The sequence below is a fragment of the Myiozetetes cayanensis genome, unplaced genomic scaffold, assembly GCF_022539395.1.
Source record: "Myiozetetes cayanensis isolate MyiCay16 unplaced genomic scaffold, myiCay2020 scf1, whole genome shotgun sequence".
Taxonomy (NCBI): Eukaryota; Metazoa; Chordata; class Aves; order Passeriformes; family Tyrannidae; genus Myiozetetes; species Myiozetetes cayanensis.
In genome coordinates, this window is record NW_026086604.1 from 120,171,130 (window position 1) to 120,198,870 (window position 27,741).

Sequence of the window (27,741 nt, forward strand, 5' to 3'; positions counted from 1 at the left end):
AATGTGCTTTCACAGATCATGTCTAAAGTCCTTTTCAGGAGATTTCATGGCACTGTGCAAAGCACATACTATGACTGATTCTGCTCAAGAACAGAATGTGTGTCACCTTCCTCAACTAGTGATGCATTTTTACCAGTACTCACAAAGTGACCTAAACCTGCAGAGTGGCATAAATGAAGCATTACAGAGAGATTTACCCATTTCCAGAAAGCCTGTTCCTCTACCACCCAACAAAGCAAAGCAGAATAAAGGTTATCACAACGACCTATCAATTTAGAGATTATGTTTATATAAGAAGTATCTTGTCCCCTACAAAGTACTAACACCTCCTGGTGCATTCATGTTGCAGTTGGGTTGGGCAAGGTAAACCAGCTCCACCTCCAAACTGGTAAGTGCTGTTGTGCTCCTTCCCACCTTCTCAAAGTTCATCCTGAGCATGCATCTCCTGTTTGTCTACATCTGATAAACACAGTATTCTTTGAATTTTATTATTCTGGGCACAGTATAATTCACCTCAAGGAGGTGAACATCTCTCCCTTTACTTATCACAGACACATTAAACATATGAAAAAAATCCGCATGGATTAAATATTGATTTTATTTTTTAGAGAGCAAGTACAATGATGTTGCATTAAAATAATGCTATGTCATAGTTGTTACAGCTCTGATAGAAAAATAAACATCTCAATATACTACAGTGTCAACTCAATAATAAATATCAAAATAGAAGTTAGTAGTCAACTGAAATTAATAAAACAGCTATAAAAGTATACTATTTTAAATAATAAAATATTCAGTATATTTCCAGACAAACAAAAGTAGTGATTTAAAAGCATAATTTAAAATGTAAAACGAGCAGTAAGAAGTTATAGAATTTAAAACCTCTTCCCTTACTAATAGTCTCTATGCATAAAATCTAGAGAAATATTATTTATCTCTATATACTTTTTTTTACAAAAGGTAGCATATGTTAAATAGAAAGTTAAAAACTGTAGTATTATTATTAGCTGTCACACAGTTGCTAAATAAGACACTTTAAAGTAGCATTATTTTTGAAGCAGCAGTAGGCAGGAGCGAAGATGTTAGCACAGTGAATTCATCCAACACTAATGCCTCTCCAAAAGACTCTTTCAACATCTCCCTTCAAAATACAACTGAAACAGCCCAAACACAATATAGGTATCAGGATGAAATGTTAGGATTTGGACAGAAGCCATTAATTTAAGAAATGCCAGACAATTTTTTAATAAGTAGGTATCTTTTTTTTTTAAAGTGTGTACAGAAAAGGAAACAAAGAGAACATGCAATCCAGAGCAGCATTTCTAAAGCCTAAGGATCTAGTAATTTTGGGGGGGGGAGGGGTTTGTTATGTTTTTTTTCCCCCAGACAGGCCAACCATTCTGAGCTGCTTGCTCTCAGTGAAACCCCACTGATTTGGCTCACTATAGAGATGCATTCCTACTGCCTAATTTTAACCTTTTTCCCCCCTCTCCATGCATTTCAATTCTCAGAGATGGCTCTCTGAGAATTGAGATGGCTCTCAATAAGACCCCAGAGATGTCTGTGCATCAGAGCAGTTTCAAGATACAATTAAAAAGTAGTGTTCTTCTTAACTACAGCTTCATTTCTGCTTTCCCCTCTCTTGCAAATGGACTGGCACCACTCATCACTCACAGTCAGAGCAGAGTTAGGTGTTACCCAGCACTGACACAGCACAAATGCCTCTATGAGAGGTGCCCTTTACAGCTATAGCTTACACTCCTGAAGGCTGACTGATCCAAGGGCTGGTGGAAAGACAATGGGTAGGTGCCCAAAGACTCCCCAGAAGCTTTAACAGAGATCTGCAGCATTCAAATTTACAGGCAGTCCCATGTAAGCATTCTGGATGAATAAAGATGTGAAATGTCTGCAGTGTTGCAGTTCAGACTGCACATTATGCAGTTCCAGTGTGTGGACAAGTGCCTACGATGCAAACATAGGGCACCACCTCTGCCAACAAACCTACTTTGAAGAGGTTTTCTGCCTTCCCTCTTCAAGTCCCCTGCACAGGCAGCCATGCCCTTGCATCTGTCTGCCCTGGACATCTCCAGACCTTATGTTTAGTTTTAGGACTGAGGGTTGCTTGAAGCTGTTTCATACATTCACTCCCATGGTTTGCAAAACATGTACATTTAGGTATGCACACTAAGCAGGAAACAAATATTATATATGACCAGACTGGGAAAATAATATTTTTCCATTGCAGTACGAAGAATGCTTTACATAGCAGGTTTTCATGACATCATAGAGAGGAAAAAATAAATCCAGTTGAGAATAACGGATAAAATGTAAACTATGCCCATTCGAACATCCTTCCTTTTAAAGGTTCACTTTTAACATTCCTTGCAAATGTAAGGGAATTTCAGCTGGGCACAATGAAAATTCCTTGCATACCATGTGCACGTTTTCTGGATGAAACAGCTATTTTCCCACACACTTCTTCAGCAATCTTATTAGTGTACTCATGATGCTTGGAAATAACCATTTCATAGCTTTCCTCATTTTACAGTACTTAAAAACATCTGAAGTAAAATGCATGCTTTTTAATTGCTTAAACATGGAATTTCTGAAATGTTAAGCAAATAAGCATTCAAAGGTAAAAACAAGGAGATTAGCATCTGAAAATTATTCATATATATTTTAACATTAACATTTATGCTGTAAAAAGTCATGCATATGGTCTATTTGTGGGAGCAAATCTAAAAACAATTCCCCCAAAAATTATGAGATGCAACAGTATCTGCTGGTACATTTTTGGATATAGGCACAGAGTAGAATTATTTGACTTCTTTTTAATTTTTTTTTTAAGAAGCCTAGTATAAGAAATTTTATTTGAGAAGTTTGGAATGTTCTATTCTGAGGTTAGATATTTTCCCCCTATTTTTATGAGCATCTTTGACACACAGTACATTGAAAACTAATGTGAACTAATTTGTCTTTAATATCTCCCATATTAAGCACTATAGGAAGCAGAGTCCTTCTCCAATCACTGAAGAAATTCCTTGTGAATTACAGGCTGCTTTCTCATTTAAGGTCATGTGCTGAGGGAACACAACTCCCTAAATAGTGAGGCTTTTGTTGAGCTATTCATCTCCAGCAGCAGCTCTTCTGAAAAACATGGTCAAAGGCAGAGGGAAACAAGTACCAAGCAAAGCCAGAGTTTCTCATGGATAGATTCCATCCCTAGAAACAAAGCCTCCTCCCAAGAATCCTGCTCTGTATAAGCTCCCCATGGGCCTTCTAAAAGCCTTGACCTGTCACATTAACAGCAGCTTATTCTCTTTCACCAGCCTCCTCCACAATACAGCAAAACCATGAGGGAGATGCAAAACAGTTTTTTATTCTTCTTCTTTTTTTTTTTCTTAAAAATTTTTTTTTCTTAGTGTACATTTTTTAATCTCAGGACAGCAAGCAGCTTACAGTGCAATTGGTCCTGTGAGTCTGCTTCTATTTGACCAGAGCATTTTAAACATTCAGGCAGGTGTCTGATAAGGAAATACTGGCCGTGCCCCTTCACAGGCAGCACTGCAATGCCAACCAAGTGCTACAGAAGAAAAGCAGTAGGAGTGTGATGTGTCTGGAAGATGGGTGTTACAGCTCAAATCTTTCTTCCATTGAGAGCCCAGCTCCGTTGTCCCCTACTCACACAATTTAACTGCCTCTAGCAGTGAAAAGTAATTTCTACAAAAAAAAAGTTATCACTTCTGTAAAAGCTTTACTAAATGCTTTAAAGCATTATGGTGGGAAAATATCACTGAGCACTGATTTTTTTTTTTTTTTGTAAAGTGAAACAGACAACCAGAGACTGTTTGCTACTCACAAATAGTCATGAACTGTGATAAGGGTAATAGCAGGTAAACCTTTATCAATCTTTTATCTCTATCCCACTGAAACCAGTTTTTTGGAATCTGTTAATTTACACAGAAAGAAAATGATCCTACATGTTTTAAAAGAAAATAAAAGTTTAAGGTATACTTGATTGATTACAGAATTAATCTATAACGAAGGTTCTACCTAATTAAGCTATCATTGAAGTCAGAGTCAGTGTAAGGAAACACTCTTTTCTTTAAATGAGACACTTTTACCTTTATGGTAGAAAGTTCAGGGCCTACTTTGGAGACTGCTTTAGAAACATTTAATAGTCCAGTTTACAGGTTTTAAAAAAACACCCAATCCCTAAGGTCTAGAGCTTTTATGGCTAATGAAGAGGCCAATGTCTTTATATTGTTTTTCTCAATCCCACTTGATCAATTACTCAAAAAACCGAACACTCACATAACACTTACCAGTTCTTCTGCATCCTGCCTTCTTTTCACATGCATATTCCTCAGATTCTAGTGGGAATTTACAGAAGAAATATATAGGAAATATATACTAAATATATACTAAAAAACTGCACATAAGGAGGTCCTGCTTTGTTTCTTTAACTTATCTACGACAAATACAGACCTAATATTTCATATTAGCATATGCTAATATTTCATATTAGCAATAAGTGTTGCTAAAATGGTACACTGTCTTCTGAGATGAATTTTCTTTTTGCCAGCAAGATTTTAGAGCATTAGAGGTTGATCACACTTTTGTGGGGTTTCAGCAGCACAGGCTTAGTAAATCAAACTGACACTTCCAACTAGCATATAACATAATGATCTTCTACCATTACAGTCAGTTTTAGGGGTTAAAAAAATGCATCTGTGTTACCTTGTAGCTCACATTCTTCTCTCAGATAGGCTTATATTGGTCCCACCATATTTAGAAGAGCTTTGCCTATTTCTGAAGGCAGAATTTGATCCCACATTTATGAAGTTAACTAATGTGTTCCCTTGAGAAAAAGACTCATATTTTCCTCACCTTCTGAACTGCAGGTTCTTTTCCACATCACACTGGACACACTTCTCAAGACACAGTCAAAAAAAAATGAAGTGGTTACAAGAAAATTTACAAAACTCGATCCCATCAACTAATTTACATAACAAAAAAGAGCAAGTGTAAAATCAGACATTCCTGACATCATACAAAAAGATCAAAGCCTTTATTTGGCAAAACACTGACATGTAGCTAGCAAACCAAACACAGCTCTGGTGTAATTTATGTACTTGCAACGGGGTTCATGCTGCTGACTCTAAAGCTGAAGTCAGCCAACAGTGATCATCATGTAGACCATGCTGTTGGACAGAGAAACTCTCATTTTCTGTAGCCACTCAGTTTCCAAATATCTTAAATTTTGTATAAAAGGGGTTTTTTATGTTTAAACAAATAAAAAAGCTAAAAATTACTCTTTATCAGATATAAATTATCTTTAAGTGACATCATCCATATGAAAAACTTTGTATATAATTTACCTGTGTGTGCATGGTGTGTGTATACACATACAACTATAGACCCACACCAGTTAACTAAATACTCATTTAATCCATTCATTTTTATGAGGAAAAGCTAAGAGGCTAAAGCAGACAAATTGGTGGAATATATCATCTGAGAGACCTATAAAAGTACCATTTACTCTACTTAAGAGCATTTTAATAGTTTAATCTATTGCTATAATATACAGCAATATTAATATTTCAGTCACAGCTTCTGTCCATTTCCACAGAGCACATCAGTACTAGCTACATGTAGAGTGAGATCAGTGCTTTGTCAGACTGGTTCATATCTACATTCTACGCCATAACTAAATAAATTAGAATATGCTAAAGTGCTACATCAACACTAATGTTTCTGAACAGTAGTAACGCACATTTCTCTTTCAAAAAAATCTAAAAAAATACAGCAGCTATAGTTTCAAACAAAATCACATAATGTGAGTCCGTTTACAGGTCACTTAGTTACAGTATTCAACAAAATGCACAAAACAAAACTGTGTGGCGACAGTCAAGATTCCCACAGAGTACAAAAGGTAACGTTTTAAAAGTCGATCCTGATGGAAATGGAATTTGCAGGAAACACACAGTCTTCAGAATTCACACTTGAAAGTTTCATTTAATCGCAACTTGCTGATGTCGATATTTATTTCCTCTGGTTTGTCACGTCTGTATGTTACTGTTCTTGTGCAAACTGTAGGCAAAAACATCTTATCCTTGAAGGAGAAGATATAATTTTAGTCAGCAATTAGCTAACTTTTATATGCAAGAAAAAGATTACTGAACACAATAGCTCTGAAATAAATTACCTTCTTTGTTGCAGATACTCTGTAATCAGATGAAGACTTAACTTTATTGCTACTCCCCTGCAGAATGATCTGCCTGATGATAAGGACAACAAGCAACCCGATCAGAAAGGTAACTATAAAGATTATGGAAAAGACTCTAAAGTAGCTTCGTCCAGAGAAACATTCTGCAACAAAAGGAAAACACAAGGGTAAAGCTTAATGTACGGAGCAGGCACATCCCTCTAACACAGGTACATCTATCACTGCATAGTAATGTTGCATAAATGTAACACGAGCCTGATAAAAACTGAGGGAAAATCACTTAGGGGAAATTAAGAGGAAAAGTTGCCATATGTAGGCTTTTAAAATGGGGCATATCAAGAAAAGCAATTCAGATTAAGATCTATTGTAAAAAAAAATGGTGAAACTATTGCTCTTTTAATCTACAGAATTAAGACTCAGGTTTCATTGTATTGCCCACCATAAATTCTCTGTAGACCAGTGAAACAGAGAGGATGAAATGTTATAGATCCTTGGGGTGAAGAGAATTTAATCTTCACAAGATGACAGTGAAGATCCCTGGTGAAATATGAAAGATATTATTCAATCCTTGTCCAGTATTCTCCTCACTGGAGACTTTTCTCACTTGGCAAGCTTTCCTTAATTAATACTAAAGTTACGAGAAAAATATTCACAGTTTTCTCATTTATGAACTGTAGAATATAAAGGTGTACATAAATGTGAAGTGACATTTACCTGCCTTTTTGTTGCTGTGTGGAGTGATTAGGCTTTATGAGATTTTATTTACAAAAAAAAAAGTAATTATTCTTCCACAGCCCTCATAACTGCAGTTTTTTATACTTGAAAGGAATATTTAAACATTACTGAACTTGAGGTAAGCTTTCTGCTTCTTTTACCCTTGTTTCTGGTAATGTCAAATAATATAAGCATATCCAAAGTAATAAAACATACAGATGCCATAACAGATTTTTATAAATATTTCTTTAAGCACTGCTCAGGCAGGATTCATCTTTATTATACATGACTTCTCAAGGAGCTGGGAAATCTGACTTAGCAATGCTTGAAATCATATTTCCTGTTATTATTTATCTTTTACTTTCCCCGAAGCTATGAGTGAGTTTTCTCTTTTTCCTGCCTTCTTTGTTATTGTAATAATATGACACACTTGAAAGGCATTCTAACAGTGGTGAATTCAATTAGTAATCCCAACAGATTTTAATCTCTTATTAAAATTATCTAGAAAATGTCACATACCTGAAGTATGGTCAACATAATGCAGTAGGTAAGCGCATGAGGTTGTGCACTGGTCAAGTATTGCTTGAGATGTATTGTTAGAATGATGGCACTGAACACAGTTCCTGTAAAGTAAAAATATAATTAAAAACCTATGTCTTTCTCTGCACTCCCCTTAAAGAGATTGTATCAACAAGCTGACATAATGCTTGCACATAATGCTTTCCTCTTGTTAGTAAAAACATTGCGACATTTATTTTTTTTCTGAAATGTAATACCTCTCTCAGTGTTTTATCTCTCTGATGCTTCTCAGAACCAACTAGTCAGAAACTGTAAAGTAAAACATGTCTTTGGCTTTGAGCCACCTTCATCTGGTCCCTGCTCTATTCTTTGTGATGCAAGTTTGTCACAGGGTGTAGCTAAGGGTCCAGCGCCCTTTCTTCAGCTTTCAGCTTCCAGTTCAGTCCTAGTCTTTCGTTTTATATCAGTCTCATCAGGATGCTCTGCATCAGGAATTGCAGAGTAGAGACAGGTGTAGAAAACAAAGCTTTGTCAATAATTTTTGGATGCTATGTTAAGACAAAGTCAAGTGAGTTTGCAATGCTGGGCAGTTCAGAGAGACAGCAGCACAGTGGGAGGCAGTGCTTTCAGTCTTGCCATCTTCACTGTATAGCCTTGCAGAAGAGGGATATCACATGAGACCCTGAAAAAGCCCTGGCTGAATTTTTAACAAAGGTGTGCCATCTTCTGAATTTATTAAAGCCATACATTTCACAGTGATTTTGAACAAGTGTAAGCCAGAAAGGCTAACTGCATTTTATTTAGAGAAATTGTAGCATTCACTTTTTTTGGACATGATCAAGCTTGGCTCTTGAGCATTTCCTTCAAAGAGCTAAAATTCAAATTAATATAAATAAACAATGATTCTGTTTTGAGCACAATGCCCTTTACAGTGAAAGGCTGATCTTTCATCTTCTGCACCACAGTGAGATGCAAAACATTATATGTGCTGACAAGAGGGTGTAGTAGAGCTGTGCCCAAGGGCTTCGTTCACCCTCTATGCCAGGACCATGCAGTGTGCCACTAAGAGCTTGATCTAGCTTCTCTGCTGGGATTGCTCATTTCAACCTCCACACTGTTCCCTCCTTTACACAGGTAAGGAAAAATGACATGGCAAAGACTAAGTGTTTTAAAACTGAGTAACGAAGAATGTTGTTCTCTGGGTAAGACCATCTCTGCTCTGCTGACCAATGGCAATGACAATACACAGGTACTGCTCTTGTTCCGCATCTCCTTCAACTGAGAAGCACAAGGAGTGTGCAAAAACATATTTGGAGAATATTAGTGGACTTTGTGGAATTCAAAAGTAGTATCTAGTGTCCCTTTTTAAAACTCCAAATTCATGGGGTTTATTTCCTACCCAGAAGATTTCATATGAACATTGATATTTTATTAAAACTATGAAAAAACAATATTCATAGGATACACCTCCCTTGGCTTCTGAAAGCTGGAAGTTAGACACAGACTGGTGAACAAAGATGTGGACATGCAATTCCCTTAATTGCCAGTATGAATCCCTCAGCTACAGAGAGAAAAGTGTATATTGTTTCAATTTCCTACAGCCCAAATATCAAAGAAATGTCGCATCTAGCCAAGCAGAAATATTTCTCCACGTTTCAACACTAGAGAGGTAAAAAGTCAAGTCTAGCACAAGAAACATACCAGTTTTCTTCACAGGCTTTGTTACAAGTCGGGCAATATTCACACAAACGGCCAAAGCTTCTTGGATCTGTGCACTCACACTTTCCACATATGCATTTTCCTCTTCCACTGCAAATCTGACCCTTTGAATTCAGGCAGTACTTTGATGATTGTGAGGAGCACTCGCAACGATCACCTTCCCAGCCAGCAAAGCATTTGCATTTACCACCTTCACATTCACCATTACCTACAACATCAGAGAGTCTCGAGTCATATGCTTTTATGAAAACACAGGAAATCAATTTTTAGATGCATACACTTGTTTCACTGGTGCTTTACATTAAACAGAGCTAATCTAGACCTTGACTTTCTAGTTAGTTTTTAAGTTAACAACTCGGGCTGAAATTACCAGTATGATATATATTTATGGCTGCTGGTTGTTGTCAAGTTAAGCAAAAGTTACTACCATGATGTCATCCTAAAACCTTTTACTAAAATTTTTCCCTCTTGCCTTGGATGAAAGGAGTGGGGATTAGAAATTACACAATGACCAGGAAAATAGTCTTCAGGCAAACTAAACAAACTTCTCTTTAGCAAGAAAACATTCAATTCAAATAAACAGCAAGATTCAGTGGAGGAAAGAGTATCAAATTCACGCGCACATGCCAGGTTGTTCCTCTTTTCTTTTTTTCTTCCCTTTCCCCCTCCCCTCCCCTCCTCTCCCCTCCCCTCCCCTCCTCAAAATACCTAAACTTAGAAAAAAATCAATGTATCTCCTAAAAAGCAGGGCTGAAATTTAGGAGACAGTGCATATCTCTGTGGTGAAGAAAGCCCAGGAGCGTGAATTCCATCCAGGATGTTCAGGACATTTCCTACACTAATTCTGCACAAACAATTCTCATACTTGACAGCCTTATATCATTGATGTCAGATGCATCATGTACATTAGTGTCAGAAAACAAAACAAAACAAAACAAGAAAATACAGCCATAAACTCTGCAGCTTACCAGAACATAAGTTTCCCTGGTGATATGGGCAGGAAAAGTCATCCATTTCACAGTACTTGCCATACACCTTGCCTAGCTTGTTTTTGTAGCAGAAACATTTTCCATCTATGCAATTTCCTTGACCACTGCAGATAGGTTGGTCCTGGTATTGCCTGCACCTCTCTGAAAGAAGTGTGTCTTCTCTGTGAGAGCTACAGTTACTGTCACTGCAGTGGGACTGTTTGCTATCAGAAGTTTCATCAGCCCATACTCTGTTGTGGTCCGTGCTGTCTCCATACCGGCAGGCACAGCTTTGCTGCACATTAACAATGGCGGTTTCATTGAAACCAATAGGCTTAAGTATAGCATATTTTCTCCCTCCAGCTGTATGACATCCTTTCATTGCAACTGATACATTGAAAAGTACCTAAGAAGAAATAAAGATTTTATATTTTTATTATTTCCTTGTTTAAATTTCCTTTAAAGTTTTAACACATAAATAAAGCAGAATCTTAGATTGTATATGAATATGCATTAGCTAACAATAGCAAAATACACACTGGTCATTTGTCAAAAATTATATTCTAGTAATGAGAGGCATCACAAATACAGTCAAAATCCTAACAATAGAAGATTGACAGCAGCCTACTTTTCAAATTAAGATAGCACAGTTGCAAAAGACAAGTTTAATACAAGTTCAATGGAAACAGAATCACCATCATCATCATCATCATCCTGCTATTATTTAATGTGTAAATTCTTTTATATCATAGAAATACTCTGACTAGAACTGGAACTAGATTGAGCAAGACAATAAACAAACAGAAACAGAGATACCCTTCATAAAAAAAAAAGTCTGTGATGAAAGTTCCTCTGCAGAAATGGTCATGCACAGACAAACCACACAGGTTTTTTTGGATGGCCTTATCTACTCCTACTAAAACACAGAAAATGGCTCACACCCTAGCAGCAAATTATTTATTGCAATTCCTACAATGGAGATGGAGAAAGAGAGTCTTCCTTCTCTTGCTGTGACCCTGGGCAGACCAAATTCTGCTTCAGAGTGGACCCACTTCCTAGCTCCTGGCCATGTCATGGCCATCACCACCATGCTCCAGCTCCTCATCCCAGCAGTGCACACTGCAGCAGCAGCTCCCATGGTTTTCCAGAGTCCTGGCACAGGACCCCGGATCATTTTGGTCATTAAATTATTGCCACAGAGTTTGCATCAAACACTACCAAAACTCTTTGACAGCTCTCTGACATATGTGATACTTTCACTGGATACCAATCTTCTATTTCGCAATTGATTTTTGGTTTTTGACCAGTAGGCCTCTGACATGGTATTCTCTCTAAGGTTTTACATTTGTTCAGCCTGCTGATGGAAAACAACACTTTCTTGCATCCTCACAGAGAAAATATAACCAAGAAGAAGAGGTAAGAAAGAAACCCAAGAGAAGCAAATATCTCTACTCTTCTCGATCAAAAATTTCCAAATAAAAAAAAGAGAAACCCAGAGCAACTGATTACATATGAGGTTGAAATTACCCGCAAAGACTAAGGCCATTCATCTCTCATCACTGTCTCTCCCTCCCGCTGCGCCCCCACATGAGAACAGCCGAGCCCTTGGGGACAATGGTGGCTTTGTGGCGAGTGGGGCTGTGGCTGCCTACACAGACAACAGGAGAAGAATGCTGTGCAGAAGCATGCACTTACTGTCATATCGAGGGGGCACACAGGCTTTATCTCACCCTTTGCTTTTCTTCTTGTTTCTCAAATGCATCGCTACATGCATAACCCCTCACTCGCCTACGCTCTCCATGCATGGGATTTCTTACCTTGGGTTACAGGACAAAAGTGTGCCTATGGAGAAATTAATTCTTACAGCAGGTGCGTAGCACACAGGGAGGACAGGATGCAGCTAGGGAATGTTTTTTATTCAACACAGAGCCCTGCTAGAAAACATCATGTTCAACACAGTACTGGAGGAATGGGAGACAGATGGAAGGGCAAATCCTGTCTTGTGTATTAGTAGTGAGATATGACAGGTCTGAACAGAGCACTAGAAAGATTATACCGGTTGAGACTAAATAATTACAACACCATCAACACCGACACTCACTAATAGCCAAGTTAGTTTTGCACCCCGAAGAGGTCACGTGATTCTTCCAGAATATAATACACTTCGTGTTTTGGTAAAAAAGGGAAGGAAGAAGGATTAGACAATGAAAGGAATGTGAGAATTAAGAGAAAGCATTTTGCCTGTAAACAAATACTGAAAGAAGGATTTATGCTTAAAATAAATTAATCTCTTAAGGGCGGCTCATTTTCAACAGCAGTAGAGTGCACCACATGCAATCTTTTACAATCAACTGGCTTGGCTTTTTATTAAAAAGAAACAGATATAAATATTTTTCTTTTCATTAAACAGAACAAATTCCAGTCCTATTTCTTATGACATGCACAGAGAACAACACTGGACAAGAGATGAGTTAAGAAGAAAAACATAGCAAATCTCCCATAAACTGTAGATGCTAATCAGCAGCATGAAAACAAAGTTCCAGAAGAGCATAAAATACATTGAAATATACATTACAATTCACACATTTCATCTACTGAATTGTTTTTCTATTTCTACACATGGATGTAAGTAAAATCACACCAGCTGAGACATATGTACATGTCAAGCAGGAAAGAACTCCTTGACCCTGTCCTCCAGAAAACACAGACCTTTTCCTGGCAAGCTAAAGGAATTACTCCAGTTGTCCAAGCAATTAAATAAATATATCAAGGCACAGAGAAGTTTTTCTGGGAAGAAAACCATATTCTTTACATTACTCAGATATCTTCCCCTGCATTTTCATGGTGCATGATGCTCTGTTTCATTCAGTAGGGGGCATCAATACAAATGGGAATAAAAATTTTATTAATTTGATTTATAAAATAAACTTACTATCTACAACCCTGATTGTGCATGAAGACTAGTAAAGCAAGAAGAAAGAAAGGTGGCGTCTAGTACAGACTCAAGGAATGCAAATTCCAGTGATTCTTTTTCACTGTGATTATCTTTCAACCTCTTTACGTACAGATTTCCCCACAATGAACATGGTTGGTTGTGCCCAGTGGAGGACAAAGAAGGCGAGTTTTAATGGACGTTAGCTTTCAGGAAAAGCTTTGAGCCTTAGTTCCATGGGATTAGTGAGAATTAAAATAAGATTCAGGACAAATAAACCCAGAGAATAATAGAGAGTCTGTGATCATTAATCACATAAATCCATTTTCAGTTTAAGCAAATCCCTAGAAGATTTCACACCATTGAAACCCAACCAAACAGAAAAATAAGTATTCCAGTTCCTTGAAGAATGAAAACTATCAACATACTTCTTTATTATATCCCACATTTTTACATCCTTCCATGCCTGTTTTTTTACTTCCATCAGGACAGATTGCAGTGATATTGAAATTAAGACCTTGGATCTGGTTATCCACTTGAAGTTTCACTTCAGAGATTAGTTTCTGTAACCAGAAAAAGAGTTTTAAGTCACATCGCATCTCAAAATATAATGTACATTAGTGACTACCACCAAGTATGGCTACTGTGTCTGACTAAAAATGAAGAAAGCTTGTCTGTGTGAATAAAGGAATGAATTAAAGCATTGTTTCCTGTATAAAGACCCGATTACATTCCAAATATACACAACCAGTGAACTGGCAATTCTGATAAAGAGGATTAGGTTTTGCAGATAAAAATGTTTTCAGCTTTTCTAAAATGGTTTTGGGACTGTATTTTTCTCAATTTGAAAATGCATTCTAAGAACTATGTCCAACAAAAATGGCCTGTTGTTTGTGTCTACACTGCCTTTTAGCCACACATCTAAAATACAACTGTAAACATACATACAACTTTTGTTATCCAACAGAAAAGGTTCCTAATTGACTTGACACTTTATAAACTTCTGACATTTTGCATCTGTCTTGGAAAAGTTTTCTCTGAACAAACCTTACAGTGATCTAAAGGGTACTGGGCATTATTCTTACTGATTTCTTTGGGTCAGCAAAGACCATATAAGTCAACAACTGGGTGATTCCCATTAGGACATTTTGCAATAAAAAATAATGAAAAAGCCACCTACTTTGTGTCTTGCATTTACTACATGCTCTAAAATCCTGCGTCCTTCCAAGGAGTTGCTTCTTGACCTTTTAAAAATTTATTACAGCTCTTACAAACTTATGAGCTGAAAATTGCACAAAGAGATTTTTTAAATTTGTGGCATATTACTATTAAAAAATTAGTTTATGCAATTTTTTTACTGCTATAAATGGAAATGTAATTACATGAATCTAAACATGTTTATCTTAGTAACTTTTTGAAAATTAGTGACTCATCTTTGGCTTTATAGGCAGGGATTTTCAGCAAGGGTTTTCCATAACTAAGCCTGAGGTTTCCCTGCCTAGAAAAGGAGTACAGGAGGCCCATTGCCACTGAATATCAACACAACATTTATTTTCTTATCTAAGTACTTTTTCTTTCAAAAAAGCAATACATTCAAGTGTTGTTCACTATGTGTTTGTATATTACAAGCCCCTGATATGATCAAATTCTCAAACTGTCAAATACAGTGAAGTTTAGGATGGGAAGGAAGATACTACCTAAAAAATGAAAGTAAGGCAAGAACAAACAGGGAGTGACTGAACCAGGAAAGTCCCACCAAAGTCCTATTGAACTACATCATTATTTTGTACATTTTTATTTCCTCTCCTTGAATGCTTGCCCTGCACCGGGTAAGAACCATGTTACAATTTAGGATGGACAGTGTAAAAGTGCCATACAAAAGGACTACAATCTTCAAATTTTTTTTGCCATCAACTTCCTGCAAACCTCCATATTCAACATGAAATTTCTCAACTTTGTAAGAGGAACCACAATATCAGTGAGAACTTATCTGTAATTTGATTACACCTAATCTCCTCTGCTTTTGAATGTCTTTGCCTTCTGCTTTCCAGCATGATAGTGAGAAAAATGTGTGCAAAAGCACTATATTGACACTGTATATAGTTTTGCAGCTGAGTTTTCAACTTTTTGAACCTGTATGTTTGTGTACCTGCAAAACTTAACAGCATTTAACCATCTAACCCCTTCTGTTCATTTTGATATTGCTCTGTGGGTTCCCTGTGCTCTTAGTACATCAAATGTATAGTACTTGGCATCATTTTCAAAGCTGTTTATGTCCCCTCTTTCCTTCATTATCAAGATGCCTATTTCCACTTTCAAACTGCCATTCTCTTTCAGCCATTTGTGGAAAATGATTTTATGCTTTTTCCCACACTATTACTTTCTCTTACCCCAACAGTTACTTTCAATTGAGTACTCCAAGCAAGTTCACAAAGCCATTTCCATTGTTCTCTCCCAAATCCCTACCAAAACTCTTCTTCAATGCCATGCCTCAAAATGCCAAGTCATTACACTGCTTTGTGCAGTGTAAATATTGCTTTTCACAATATCCACTGTTGCCAAACTACCTTCTTGTAAATTCCCATCTGCTGTCTGCTTTTTAAAAATTATTCTGCAAAACCCTCCAGGTACTGCACTCTGGTTTCGCTCTGAATTTATATGGTGCCTAGACAGTGGTGTCTGGTCTGTAACCGAAGATCTGGGGTGCCAAAATTCAAATAAATCAGATATTTCTTTTGAAGTCACATAGCAACAGGTGCACAGAATCAAACAGAATATTCAGAAGCATCCTTAGAAATAAAAAAGCACTAGCTCTTGGCTTTGAGACACTGACAGCTGGGGAATTTGAGAGCTATTGTGAGATAATGTCACCTATCAACTTGGACGCTGAGTAGGGAATGTATTCTTGTGGACTTCGGATGGAAGCCAAGAGCCTGAAAATTGAAGATTTAGGCTATGAGAAGTGAAAAATGTCTGTACAAATATGGCATACACCATCGTCACTCTTGTCATACCTGATAGGCTTCTACCACCAAATCATTGAGATTTGCTGCTTGTGATTCTATTTGTCTTGCAACAGTACCAGGCAACAGAGGTAACAGATCCTATGAAAAATAAAATAATTTATGCAGTTTTAATTTTTAGTATAAGTATTGTGCTTTCAAACTGGAAAAAGAAATCAGGTTTCTAACCTACTTTATACCAATGGAACTGGCTTCCTTGAACTGCAAAAATAACATTGATGTTATTGTCAATCAATTTTTCAGAGAGCTGCCCAAGGGATGGATGCTCCTGCAACATATAAGACAAAAGAGAATACTGCATATTAGTAGGGGAGAACCTTATATTTCAAATATGACACATTACAGGGTTCCAGAACCACCCCAACCTTAAGTCCTAAATGTACAGAGAAATGCTAGACCTATATTCAAAAGAAGGTGGTACTACCCAAAAAAAAAAAAAAAAAAAAAAAAAAAAGTTATCATCAGAGCAACAACTATGTAGGTCTGCTGCATAGTGGGAGGACTAACTTATACAGTATTGTTTTGTTAGTTTGAGTCTGATGCTTAAGAAACATGGATTTGATGTTGTTCATCGTCCATCTAGAAGATTAACAAGATTCCTGGGGTTCTTGAGTAAAAGTCAGGGAGAAAATACAACATGAAGGACTGAGATGAGCTGTGCTTTTGGGAACAGCAAGGACAGTAATTAAAAAAAAGTTTGTTTCTCAGAACTGTATTTTGGCACCAGAGGTCATACACATCAACTAAATGCAGCCAGTGGATCAGGTTCTAGCACTGATAACTAGTATTCTGTAGTTATCTCACTTAAAACTGACAGCTTTATCCTCTGTATGCACAAGACTTGTCTCCAGTTCTCATCATGATCACCTGTATGTTTTCTTAACCACACTTGTGCTTGAAAAAGATGACATTAGTTTCACATCTTTCCTCAGTAATACATTGTTCTATTTGGTGAAGTACCCATGACAGCATTTCCTGTGCCAGTGCCCTTCTACACTTCTCACTGAGAGATCTGACATGGATTTGAGAACAAGATTCTTTGCTTCTCTTCATCCAAGGACTGGGGAAGCTCGAAGGTGTCTGTGTGGTCCCAGTAGGCTTTGTACACCTGGGTTATGTGAGATCCCTCCAGCTCCAGTACTCTAAAACAAACTGCATCTGAAAATTGCTGCTTATTAACCATACATAAGTGACTAGTTCTCAAAAAATAAATTTAACACTTAAAATTCACGACTAAACAGAGAGAGGAGACTGGGGCCTGTGATTCCACTTACAGAGATTTCATCTGGACACCTTCACTTACGTCAGTGACTTCAACCTGTTTCCCCCACATACTTCCACTGTCTTTCTCTTCCTGTTATTTTTCACCATCTGCCCCAAACTGTCTCTCTCTTGCACACAGTCTGTTTCCCTGCACCATTCTTTTCTCCTTGGATTGCTCCTTCTTACTCAAGGCACCCTCCAAGTCAACAGCTCTCCCAGCAGTAATCTAAATAGCAAGACAGCTGAGATGAAGTTATGCAAGGGTGAAAAATTAATTTTCCATGATATTGCACCATTATAAAGAGCCTTGTACAGAAAGAACAAAGGAGTTTCTTCCAGCAGTTTGATCTTTGCCGATGTACATACCTCTCTCAACCTTTCTACCCATTGGTAAGAGATTATATTCCTTAAGATAACTAATGAAAGGCAGATAACACAGCAATAAACAGGCCTCCTTAGAGCTGAAGAGTGTGCCATGCTCACTGGAGAGAGAGCATGGACCAGTTAGGAAAACAAAATTTATTTGTTAATTTGAAGCTTCTGTGTGAATATCTATCAATAAAATAATCACATATACCACAGATGAGAAGAAAAAAAAATAGGAAAGCAGTACACCTTCCCTTGCAGACAATACTGTGTTACCATGTCAAATCTACTCCAGAAAATATGCAGTGCTGAGAAAGATTTCCATTATAACCCTTTTCTATTACTAAGTGCATGCCTACATGTGAGCATGCAAGAATTAGCGAATACTGGAAAAAAAAAAAAGGTTATCAGCCAGAAAATACATGGGCCTAAATGTGCCACTACAGATGTAAACATGACAAGGTCATTTAATTTGGGTGGCTAAAAAAATCATATTTCATAAAATGCATCAATACCAGTAATCATGGAGATTTCTTTTTCCATATGGGGTAATAAGATCATGACCTTTCAAACTAGAATCTAGAATATCAGTAAACCCCCCTTTTTTTTAAGTCAGCCATCAGTCTATCGAAGCTGCTTAGAAAGAGGTTCATTAATTTTGTCTGTATTTTCCCTGGACAGAAAATAAAAATAGTGTGTTTTGGTGGTTTTTTTTTTTTCTGAAACAGATAATGTCTTTATTACCAAAGGAACACTGAAAACCAGAAAAAGATTTGTACCTTTAGCAATTGTTTAATAAGCAGAGTAAAATTCCTCTCAGCCCGGCAACTAGGAGGGAAAAAAAAAAAAAAGAAAAGCAGAGTATGCTCTGCTTTGGGAAAGTTTTGGGATTATTTGCTGTAAGTAGAATAAGGGAAGGGTTTGTTTCTATCCCAAGGACACTGAACAGACTGACTAGAGTGAAATAAAAAAACCTGACATCTGTGAGGGAATATGGACGCAAGAATGTCAGATAATCGGAAATCCAAACAACCTTCCTGTTAGCACACGCTCATCTCCCTCCTCCGCTCAGCAAGGTCCCAAACACCCACCGGTTCCCAGAAGCCTCCCATATTTCATGATCACACAACATCCAGCAGCCTCTTCCTGCTGCCCCACCATCCTCGTAAACAACAGTTGCTGGGATTAAATTCAGGTCTAGACTCCCTTACACACAGCCCTCACTGACTTCACTAGCACATTGCTGGCTGCAGCTGAATGCAGGCTCTGTGCCTCAACTAAGTGCACCTACTACCAAGAAAAAAATTGTAAGATGCTCTAATTATACCACAGTTCATATTTCTGCTTTCTGGGAATTAAACAGCAATTAATCAGTGATTCATGTTTCTAAAATAAACAACTAATATTTATTTAAGAAAATAACCAGAGCAATAGAAATCTGTAATTCTTAGGCAAAAATTCCTGTCTTCAGTCACTTGCAACAATTTTATACATTATTGAAGAAAATATTTTGAAAGCTAAAAATATTTGTTGAAGGCATGTTATTTTGTTACAGCAGATTTGATACAACTTTTTGCACAGGTACGTATTACCACACACTGGCTTTATACTGTGAAATATAAATGCATTTAATGCTAGCCCATCGTGGTTGAAGCAGCTCATTGCTGTTGTATGTCCCCTGCTTTACCAAACCTTTTCAACCAATACAACTCTACATCTTCTGACCATAAACCATAATCACTACCTCTGTCTAACTAGCACAACTGTGCAATTCTTACATATTCCCAGCTTCTATTTGTGCAAAATATCACACCAGACACTTCTTATATTTTGTATAAAATGTGTGTGATTTTTATGAAATGCTAATAAAAAAACACACCAAAACCAGTCACATGTTTTGTACTGCTGTACTCCAAAATATTTTATCCTAGACAAAAAGACTGTCAATATTTCCAGATGATTAATTCTTCATTTCAAAACTTGTCTACCTGGAAAAATACTATTCTAATGACTGAAATAAAAGCAATGCTTTAACAGTAGTCTAGAAAACCTCCTTTACACAGTTTTACACTGCTTCTCTTAAGGCAAAATCTATGGCATATACCTTACCATACTTGTAGCTTTGATGTATACATTATCTTTCAAATGACAGTTTCCATCATGAGGAATTACAATTCCTGCTAATTTACTATCAAGGGCCAGATGGGAAGTTTGATCTGTCATCACAAGAAGCAATCGCTTTGCTTCTTTACGCCATCCAATGTGGCTCTAAAAAGAAAACAAAATTAGGCATAAGAAAGCAGTAACTACCTAGTTCTAAAATAATCAATAACAAAATGAAAAATTAATGTGAAAGTCTACTTTCAGGTATTACACTGCTTAGCAGCACTGAGTTTAAACCAGGCTGTGGGAAACATTTTTGTGGAAATAGATATAATGTTCTACATCTGAAAACTACCACTGCCAGTCAGAGATCCACTTACCACTGTTTTTTCCCACTTTGCTTTTTAAAGAAAGATCTTCCAAAATACATACAAGTTATGCATTATATAGTAGGCGTGGGTAAGAGCTTCCACATTGTGTGGGTTACTATTACATAGAAATGCAAATGTACAGCATTTGTAAAATTCCCTGGGATCCAAGAAAGCATTACAACCAGCAAATTTGCATTCATACATATTGATACTTGGTGCCCTCTCCTATTTTTACTTTGCACTTATTTACTTTATATTCTTAGCACTCTATAATTTCTTTTACCTACATAAGTTTCCAGAAAGGACATTAGCATATGATTAAAAATCAATAAACTGAAGTTTGGATGTCTTCATGCACCTGCAAATTGAGAAATTCCTTATTAGGCAGCAAAATACTACTTTTCTCCACTGTCTTAAGGGATTAATAGCAAAGTTGCACCCTCAAATGTGAATTTAATCTCTTTTAGGAATTTAGTGATAAGGAGGATGTAGCAGGGTAAGTATAAACTGATTTAGCTACCATATCCATATTTCCAAAACATTTATCTCCTTGCTTATAATCAAAGTACTGAGGCACACATGAAACACCTCTTATGCTTTTTCATAATTACCCATCTCAATTCTTCTATCTTACATTCTTCACTACTTACATTTTTCCTCCTTTTCCTCCTTCCTTGTTCCTCCTTCCTATGACACTATCTCATCTCTACCATTTACTGTAACACTTCCAAGGTGTCTCCCACCTCACATGAAATGTTTATCTGCAATACAGTCCATGTACTCAGACATGCTTCATGACTTATTCTCTACCTTCCTTGCTTTGCTTTGCAGAGTGATTTAGGTCCCTTCTCAGGCTCATTCCCTGCTAGCTCTGAATGGGGATTAAATATTTCTTACCAGCAAGGATAACAAGTACAGAGGGGTGTGGTGTCTTTTCCACCTCATGTGCTAGGCATCAGCCTCCCTCAGCCACTTCTAGAGAGCCTTCATCTAAAGAAGGGGTATTTTAAATTTTATTTATAGACAGGTTTTATCTTAAATAATTCCAAATTCTCCCCCAGCACTGCAGAAACTTCTTGCTCCTAACACTCCACCATTTGACTTTGTTACCTTGAGACTTTTAGTTTTCAGTAGTCCTGTGAGTAGGAGGGAGTTGGACTCGATCCTTATAGGTCTCTTCTGACTTGAGACATTCTATGATTCTATGACTTCTATCTACATATGTCACAGCAATCAAAATTTTAAAGTAGCTTCATGCCCTAACCTGCCAAGTCTTGTAACAGGGGATGTATTGGTTAAAGCAAGATGGAGCAAGTTATAAAGCTCTATTGTAGGCAAAATGAATGCACATTAATATAATTTATAGTTCATGATGGTCATTATGAATTGCACATTGTTCTCATCCATTTTGCTTCACAATTCAGTTAGCAGGAAAGCCTTCCTATTCTCATGAATGTTTCCATTCTATTGTTTTCAGAAGCATACATTATTCTAGAACTCACACGTCATAAGTGTGGAATGTGTCCAATGGGAAGCACTGGATTTTAAGGAATTTTTTTTAAGCTACACAATAATTTTTTTAAGTAGCTGGGATCACAGTGTCTATGAAGAGTGGCTTTTATTTACCTGCTTTACAGTTCATCAAAATCTGAAAATAAAATTGGACCATCTATTCATGTTTAGCTTAACTTGGATTACTTTTTGTCCTTGAGTCATTGTACTGGTCCAAAAAAATGATATGAAGATGAACAAGATAAAAGAATTGTCCAGACATCATTCCAAGAGATAAGACACCAAGCCTGTGATTTGAACAGGAGTTGGATTACTTTAGAAGGACTGAGAGAGTATCATATAGAGCATTACCAAACCCGTGAATCAGCCAACTTTCAAAATTTCCATTTCATTACTATGAAATAGAAGAAAAACAACATCCAAAATGGTTCTCTAGAGCAAAACAAACTCCCTTTATCAAGTACACTTATAGCTTGGGAACTACTGATCTTTTCCATCCTTTTCTGCATGGGAGAAACTGATGAAATTTTATCAATACATGGAAGCTAATTGTTAGCTGATTTGTACTGCTTTAAAATAAAAAATCTCTAAAAGTTCAGATAAATTGAAGTTCTGTTCTCCTTACAAGAAGATACGTAACTGTCCTTCAGTTCTCAAGTACATTCTTAAGTAGAAGACATGTCAAGGAGCACTTTAATGATTTTAGAAACTAATTATGTAATTGAGTGAAACTAATAGAAGCAAGTTCAAGCAAGAAGCAGTTGCTTTCATCCTCCATCCCACGTTGGCTGGTTAAAGCCAGAATTTGAAGATCAATAACCAACACTGAAACGTTCCCTTATGCCCTCCTTTGTCAGTTTCAATAGGAAATGTAAAACTAAGACAGAAATAAAGGAAAAGGAGGAAGAATCCTTAGAATGATTAGGCATAGAACTGACATTTTGAATTCATGAACACTGAGCACCATTATACCTATATGTGTCTGTATATATATATATATTGCCTGAACTACTATTTATTTATTTTTTTGTAAATAAGCTCCTTACCTGGCACACAGCTGCTTGGAGCATCGCATCAAAACCCCCTTCGGGTGTATCAATATTCCCAGAAATTTTTTGTTTATTCACTGCATTTCTGAATTCTGCTATATTGTCAGTCAGGGATAGCACATGAATATAACCGTGAGGAGGCATACAATCTAAATTGTAATCACTGTACAGAAACAAAACAAATCAAAAGTCTAACACATTCCTTATTTTCCATTTGAAGGAGATGAAATATTGCACCTTCATTAACGCATAAAATCCTGATATTAATGAAGATGTAGACATGCACTGGATAAGTAATACTTGAAAAAAGAGTAACTTCATGTGAGATTAATTTTAGTGGGAATTACTTCTAATACCAAGCTTAGTGGGAATTACTTCTAATTTACTACAAAAACATATTTTTTTATTTTATGGAATTTTATGGAAAATAAGAGTTAATATAGTAACAGTACATGTAGAGTGTTTCTGTAGAGAACAAAAAGAAATGCAACAAGAGTGATGGTATTATTTCAGGGAGTATATTTTGGAATATCTACAGTGGTACAGCTTTGCTTTTCATTAGCCTGAGAAAAGACCATCACACCACAACATTAAGATCCTTTAATAGTTTGACATGCAGGCTACTGGATCAAACTGTAATAAAATTTAAGTTCCTACATCCACTAATACTAAGTAATTGTACATAAAATTAATGTTGATATTAGTAACAGTTACCTCATTAAAGAGAAGTGAAACTCCATTTTCAGTAACATCATAGTTGTAAATGATACTTTTTCAAATTATGGTACTGATTTATGGCACAAGTTGAAGTGCTCATCTTATCCAGAGATGCTGAACAGCTTTCAACTCTCTTAACTTCTGTTGCCTACAGAGTAGGCATCCAGTCTGCAACCTACCCTCCTCCAACTCAGTTTGCAGTCAAGGAAGAGAAACTGGCACTGTAACGATTAATACCTCTGGAGATGTCTGCTCCTAAGCAAAATGAATCATGACCTAGAAATGCTAATCCATCTCCATCTATAGATGGTCTAGATGATTGCTTTTACATAAATATTCATATCTATTGAATAATTCCACTACTAGTACCCAATTCAAAAACCACTGAAACCAAAAAAGGTACTTCAGAGAACTTTGGATCATGTCTTTCCAGGAAGGATAATAACAAGCAAGAAAGTATGAAGAATTAATATTCACTTCTCCAAATATTATGGTTTACACAGCTTTGAATTTGCTGTGAATAATTTTGTACTCCAGGGGGTTTTGGAATTGATCCCTAACTTTACATAAGCGTTGAACACAAGGTATATAAGGCACATCATGAAAAAAGAAATGCAGGTCAGAACATCTTTCCTATTTAAAATGGGAGTTCATTGACATAGCAACTGTGGAATTAGACCAAAGGATCACTTTTGTTCATTAAATGAGCTGAAAGTAACCACACCATATTAACAAAAGTAGTTTAAAGAAAAGAGTTAATGAATACATGACCATACACCAGAAAGTACATAGGTCAGAAAGCACAAAACTTTGTGATGAATCTAGGCTAAATATATCCAAAAAAAACCAAAACCACAACAGTTGACTTTAAAATAAAGTGCAAAACATATTCAAATATTCAAAAGTAGCATTTTTTGGGGGCTTATTTTCCTAAAGAAAACACAGAACAGTTTTTCTGATATAGAAACAGTTTTCTCAAATCACTCGCCCAGTATTTCAGAAGTAATCACTGTACAGTAATTTTAGCATTTCCTTAGGAACTTTGTCAAAGAACCGTATGTATACAAAAACAAAGCCAGAACTTTAAAAATAAATACGCATAATGTATTTTGTGCAATTAAATAACACCTCAGTGCTACAGTAAATATAAAAAGACTACGTACCTGCATTGGTTATGGATTCTACCTGGATGAATGCTAATATAAGGTGACACAGTTTTATCCACATAGGATCCAAATCCAAGTCGAAAATCAAGAGAAATATTTGCCATTTTTTTAGATAAAGCAAATCCAACAGAATTTAACTTTTCTATATTGTTGTGCATGGAGGCTGAGACATCAACTAAATAATAAAGATCCACAGGGTATTTCTCTAGAGGACGAACTTTTAACATAAAGTTTGCTTCACTTCCTGATAAAAAAAAAAGTTCATTTACTATTTTTGAATGGACATGATTAAAAATAAATTTATATTTGTAGCAACCTCAGCACAAAGTTGTTTGTGTCAGCAAACAGAAAAACAAACAAACAAGAAAATCTCCCAAGAGTTAATGGAACCTTGAAGAATCATTCAAAAATAAGCCAAAAAGTGGTGTTTTGTAGAACATCTTGTTTTTATTTCTTGCAGGAGCACTGTGTGATTTATCTGTAAAAATCTGACTTCTCCCCATTATCTTTTAAATTCATGGTTATGCAATCCCTTTGGCATCATACCAAAGAGCAGTTATGGCTCACAAAGAACACAGATCTGCATACAAATTGGGGTCAGTCACTTCAAGGTTGACACTTCAAAGTATGTAAGTGTATCCTGCAAATAGTCTGTCATATGACAGAATCTAAAACTATGTATTAACCATAAAGATAGCACAGACTGAAAAACTCATGTAAATAATGCTTCAACTTTATCATAATCTACTTCTGAAGATTTAATGGGAAAATTCAGTATGATCAAAATATTTTTTTTTAAAAATAGGTTTTAATATAAGAAGAATTCCATCTCTTGGCATAAACAAAACAGAACTCTCATTTGAGGATGATAAATGTCTGTCTCTCCTGCAGAACCACAGCACATTCTCACATGTAATAAAAACATTAATGCTTTGGAAGCTGCTAAAACTAGTCCTAACATTTTTGCTTGTCTAATATTCTGTAATATCAGCAAGAAGAGTGAAGTGACTGGAATATAGGCCAAGTAGGTACAGTAATGCAGACTTCAAATTGGTCATTATTTTATGTCACCTGAAGTGTGAGCTCACAAAAGAAATAGTTTAGGATCTTCATGTGATCAGTGCAGAATCTAATTTCAGTATTATGCTATGAAGATACAGCAAAGGATAGGAGGAAGGAAGATGTTATAGAAGAACTATGCAGGTTTTCAATAAAAAACTATCAAAGAGCACATGTAACAAAGATCCGTCCTGGATCTTTACACAGCTTTTTCTTCCAGTACACAAAGTAATTTCTTCCTTTTTTTGCTATGTCTTTGAACATAATCCACCTGAAAAAGTCAAGCTTTGTCTGTATCAGGTCTTGTGTGAGGAAAACAATTTCAGTGTGCTGTAACTAATGCATTTCCTCTTTGCCAGTGTAAATCGAACTACTTTTTGTAAATTACTCTTGCAGGTCTCCAGTTTGTACATAGCGAGATACTGAATGCAGCTTTTATTTTTTCCCACATAAATCCTGAATGTTGGGCACACATAAACAGTGACAAAAAACCCCAAACAGTATTAAAAAAACCATTTTTGTTTGCATGATTATACTGTATCAAATGTCTGTTTTGAGGCAAAACTATAGCTGTATATCTGTGTATTTCCCTGGGGCAGAAAATATGGCCAAGATACCTATATATAAAAAGCTATTCTTCTGGAGCCCTTGGAATTTCAATCTTCTGCCTCCTTAATATAAGAACTTCTCGAAGGATATGGAACCCCAAATTTAGTTTCAATATTTACTTGCAAAAAGGTTAATGAAACCAAATTCTAGAAAGTAATTTTTTTTTCTATGAATCCAGTGTGCCTTTGGAAATAAATGTGATTACAGACAGAGCTAGAGCTAGCTCAGTGTCTGAGACCATTTCTCAGTAAAAAAGCAGAGTATCAAACACTTCTTTGGAAGGACAGTGGGGAAAGGCAAGAAAGTGCTGATGTTACTTTGTCAGTTTTATTATTATAAAGATTGAAAACCAGAGTTCCTTTGTGCTTTATACTCATGCAGATCCTTTTTCCCTTGTAATGGACAGAAAATTATCTTGTTTTCTCACTGACAAAATTATCAGTGAAAATCAGCAAGATAATTCTGACCACTTAATGTTTTCCTAACAAAGACTTATCCCTCTTAACTGTTTTTCTCCAATTACTGTCTGAAAAAAAAATGATATGAAAGATAACTCTGCATCCCTTGATATCATCTTCCACTTCTGCTGTTGGCTACAGCTATTTTAGAGACAGAAAACATACATCGACTTAACTAGAGTTCAGCTGAGGGCAAATTAAGCTATACTAGAAAATCTCAGATTCACAAACTTCTTTTAGGGCCAAGTGTCTCATATTTTATAAATTAAATGTTATGGACTGAATACCAAAGTCTTCTTTTGAAGTCCTTTCTTATATAATGGCAGTGGTGTCTCTGTAGCTGTCTAGTTAATGAACTTAAAAGTAATCAAATAATCAAGAAGTTTACAAAATTATTAATTTAGGAACTATAACTCAATTTATTTTCAGTGAGGAGTAGTTTATACACATGTAAGGGAAAACTGTTTGTGTAAGTCACTAAAGAAAAAGAATCAAGAAACTACATCAGAAAACAGAAGACTACTAAAATCCCTTCTCCACTTATTGCATTATTCTGACCTTCAGCTATGTTTAACAGAAACAGTTCTTACTGAAGACCATACTTCAATATAGGAGCAACACCATCACAGTCCTACAATATACGTTTTAGCACCATTCTTCAAAATAACTATTTGTGATGCTTCTTCACAAAATACCTGTACTTAAAAGTATTGTATTTAGTCTAAATTTACTATAATATCAGTGTGTTAGAGATGACCCAACCTGGACGCAGCTGGACTGAAACTTTTCCTGGTGTCACTTGTGTATTTGTTTCACGGTCACTGGGTATTGTGACATGAACTGTGGGGTTTTCAACCAAATCTGATCGGCAGCCTCTTTTCATTAAGTTGAAAACAATGTCACAGCGTCCCTTCTGTGTTGTGCCAGCCATGAAATCCTGTTTAATAAGAGACAAAAAGTACTA

The 27,741-nt window shown here is 36.3% G+C and overlaps 1 protein-coding gene across 3 annotated transcripts in view; it reads right to left on the reverse strand.

Annotated features, from left to right (window-relative positions):
• Nucleotides 1–580: 580 nt before the first annotated feature.
• The window catches only part of ITGB8 (integrin subunit beta 8), a 46,406-nt gene continuing 19,245 nt past the window's right edge, over nucleotides 581–27,741 (reverse strand). For all 3 annotated transcript variants that reach the window (XM_050311266.1, XM_050311270.1, XM_050311257.1), the window contains 12 exons: nucleotides 27,540–27,714; nucleotides 24,649–24,895; nucleotides 22,766–22,931; nucleotides 19,843–20,001; nucleotides 16,277–16,372; nucleotides 16,096–16,185; nucleotides 13,510–13,644; nucleotides 10,150–10,555; nucleotides 9,164–9,389; nucleotides 7,463–7,566; nucleotides 6,209–6,372; nucleotides 581–6,115 (listed from right to left, as the gene is read on the reverse strand). In XM_050311266.1, the coding sequence (XP_050167223.1) occupies nucleotides 5,993–6,115; nucleotides 6,209–6,372; nucleotides 7,463–7,566; nucleotides 9,164–9,389; nucleotides 10,150–10,555; nucleotides 13,510–13,644; nucleotides 16,096–16,185; nucleotides 16,277–16,372; nucleotides 19,843–20,001; nucleotides 22,766–22,931; nucleotides 24,649–24,895; nucleotides 27,540–27,708 (2,085 nt within the window). In that variant the 5' untranslated portion in view covers nucleotides 27,709–27,714 and the 3' untranslated portion in view covers nucleotides 581–5,992. The remainder of the gene's footprint in view (nucleotides 6,116–6,208; nucleotides 6,373–7,462; nucleotides 7,567–9,163; nucleotides 9,390–10,149; nucleotides 10,556–13,509; nucleotides 13,645–16,095; nucleotides 16,186–16,276; nucleotides 16,373–19,842; nucleotides 20,002–22,765; nucleotides 22,932–24,648; nucleotides 24,896–27,539; nucleotides 27,715–27,741) is intronic.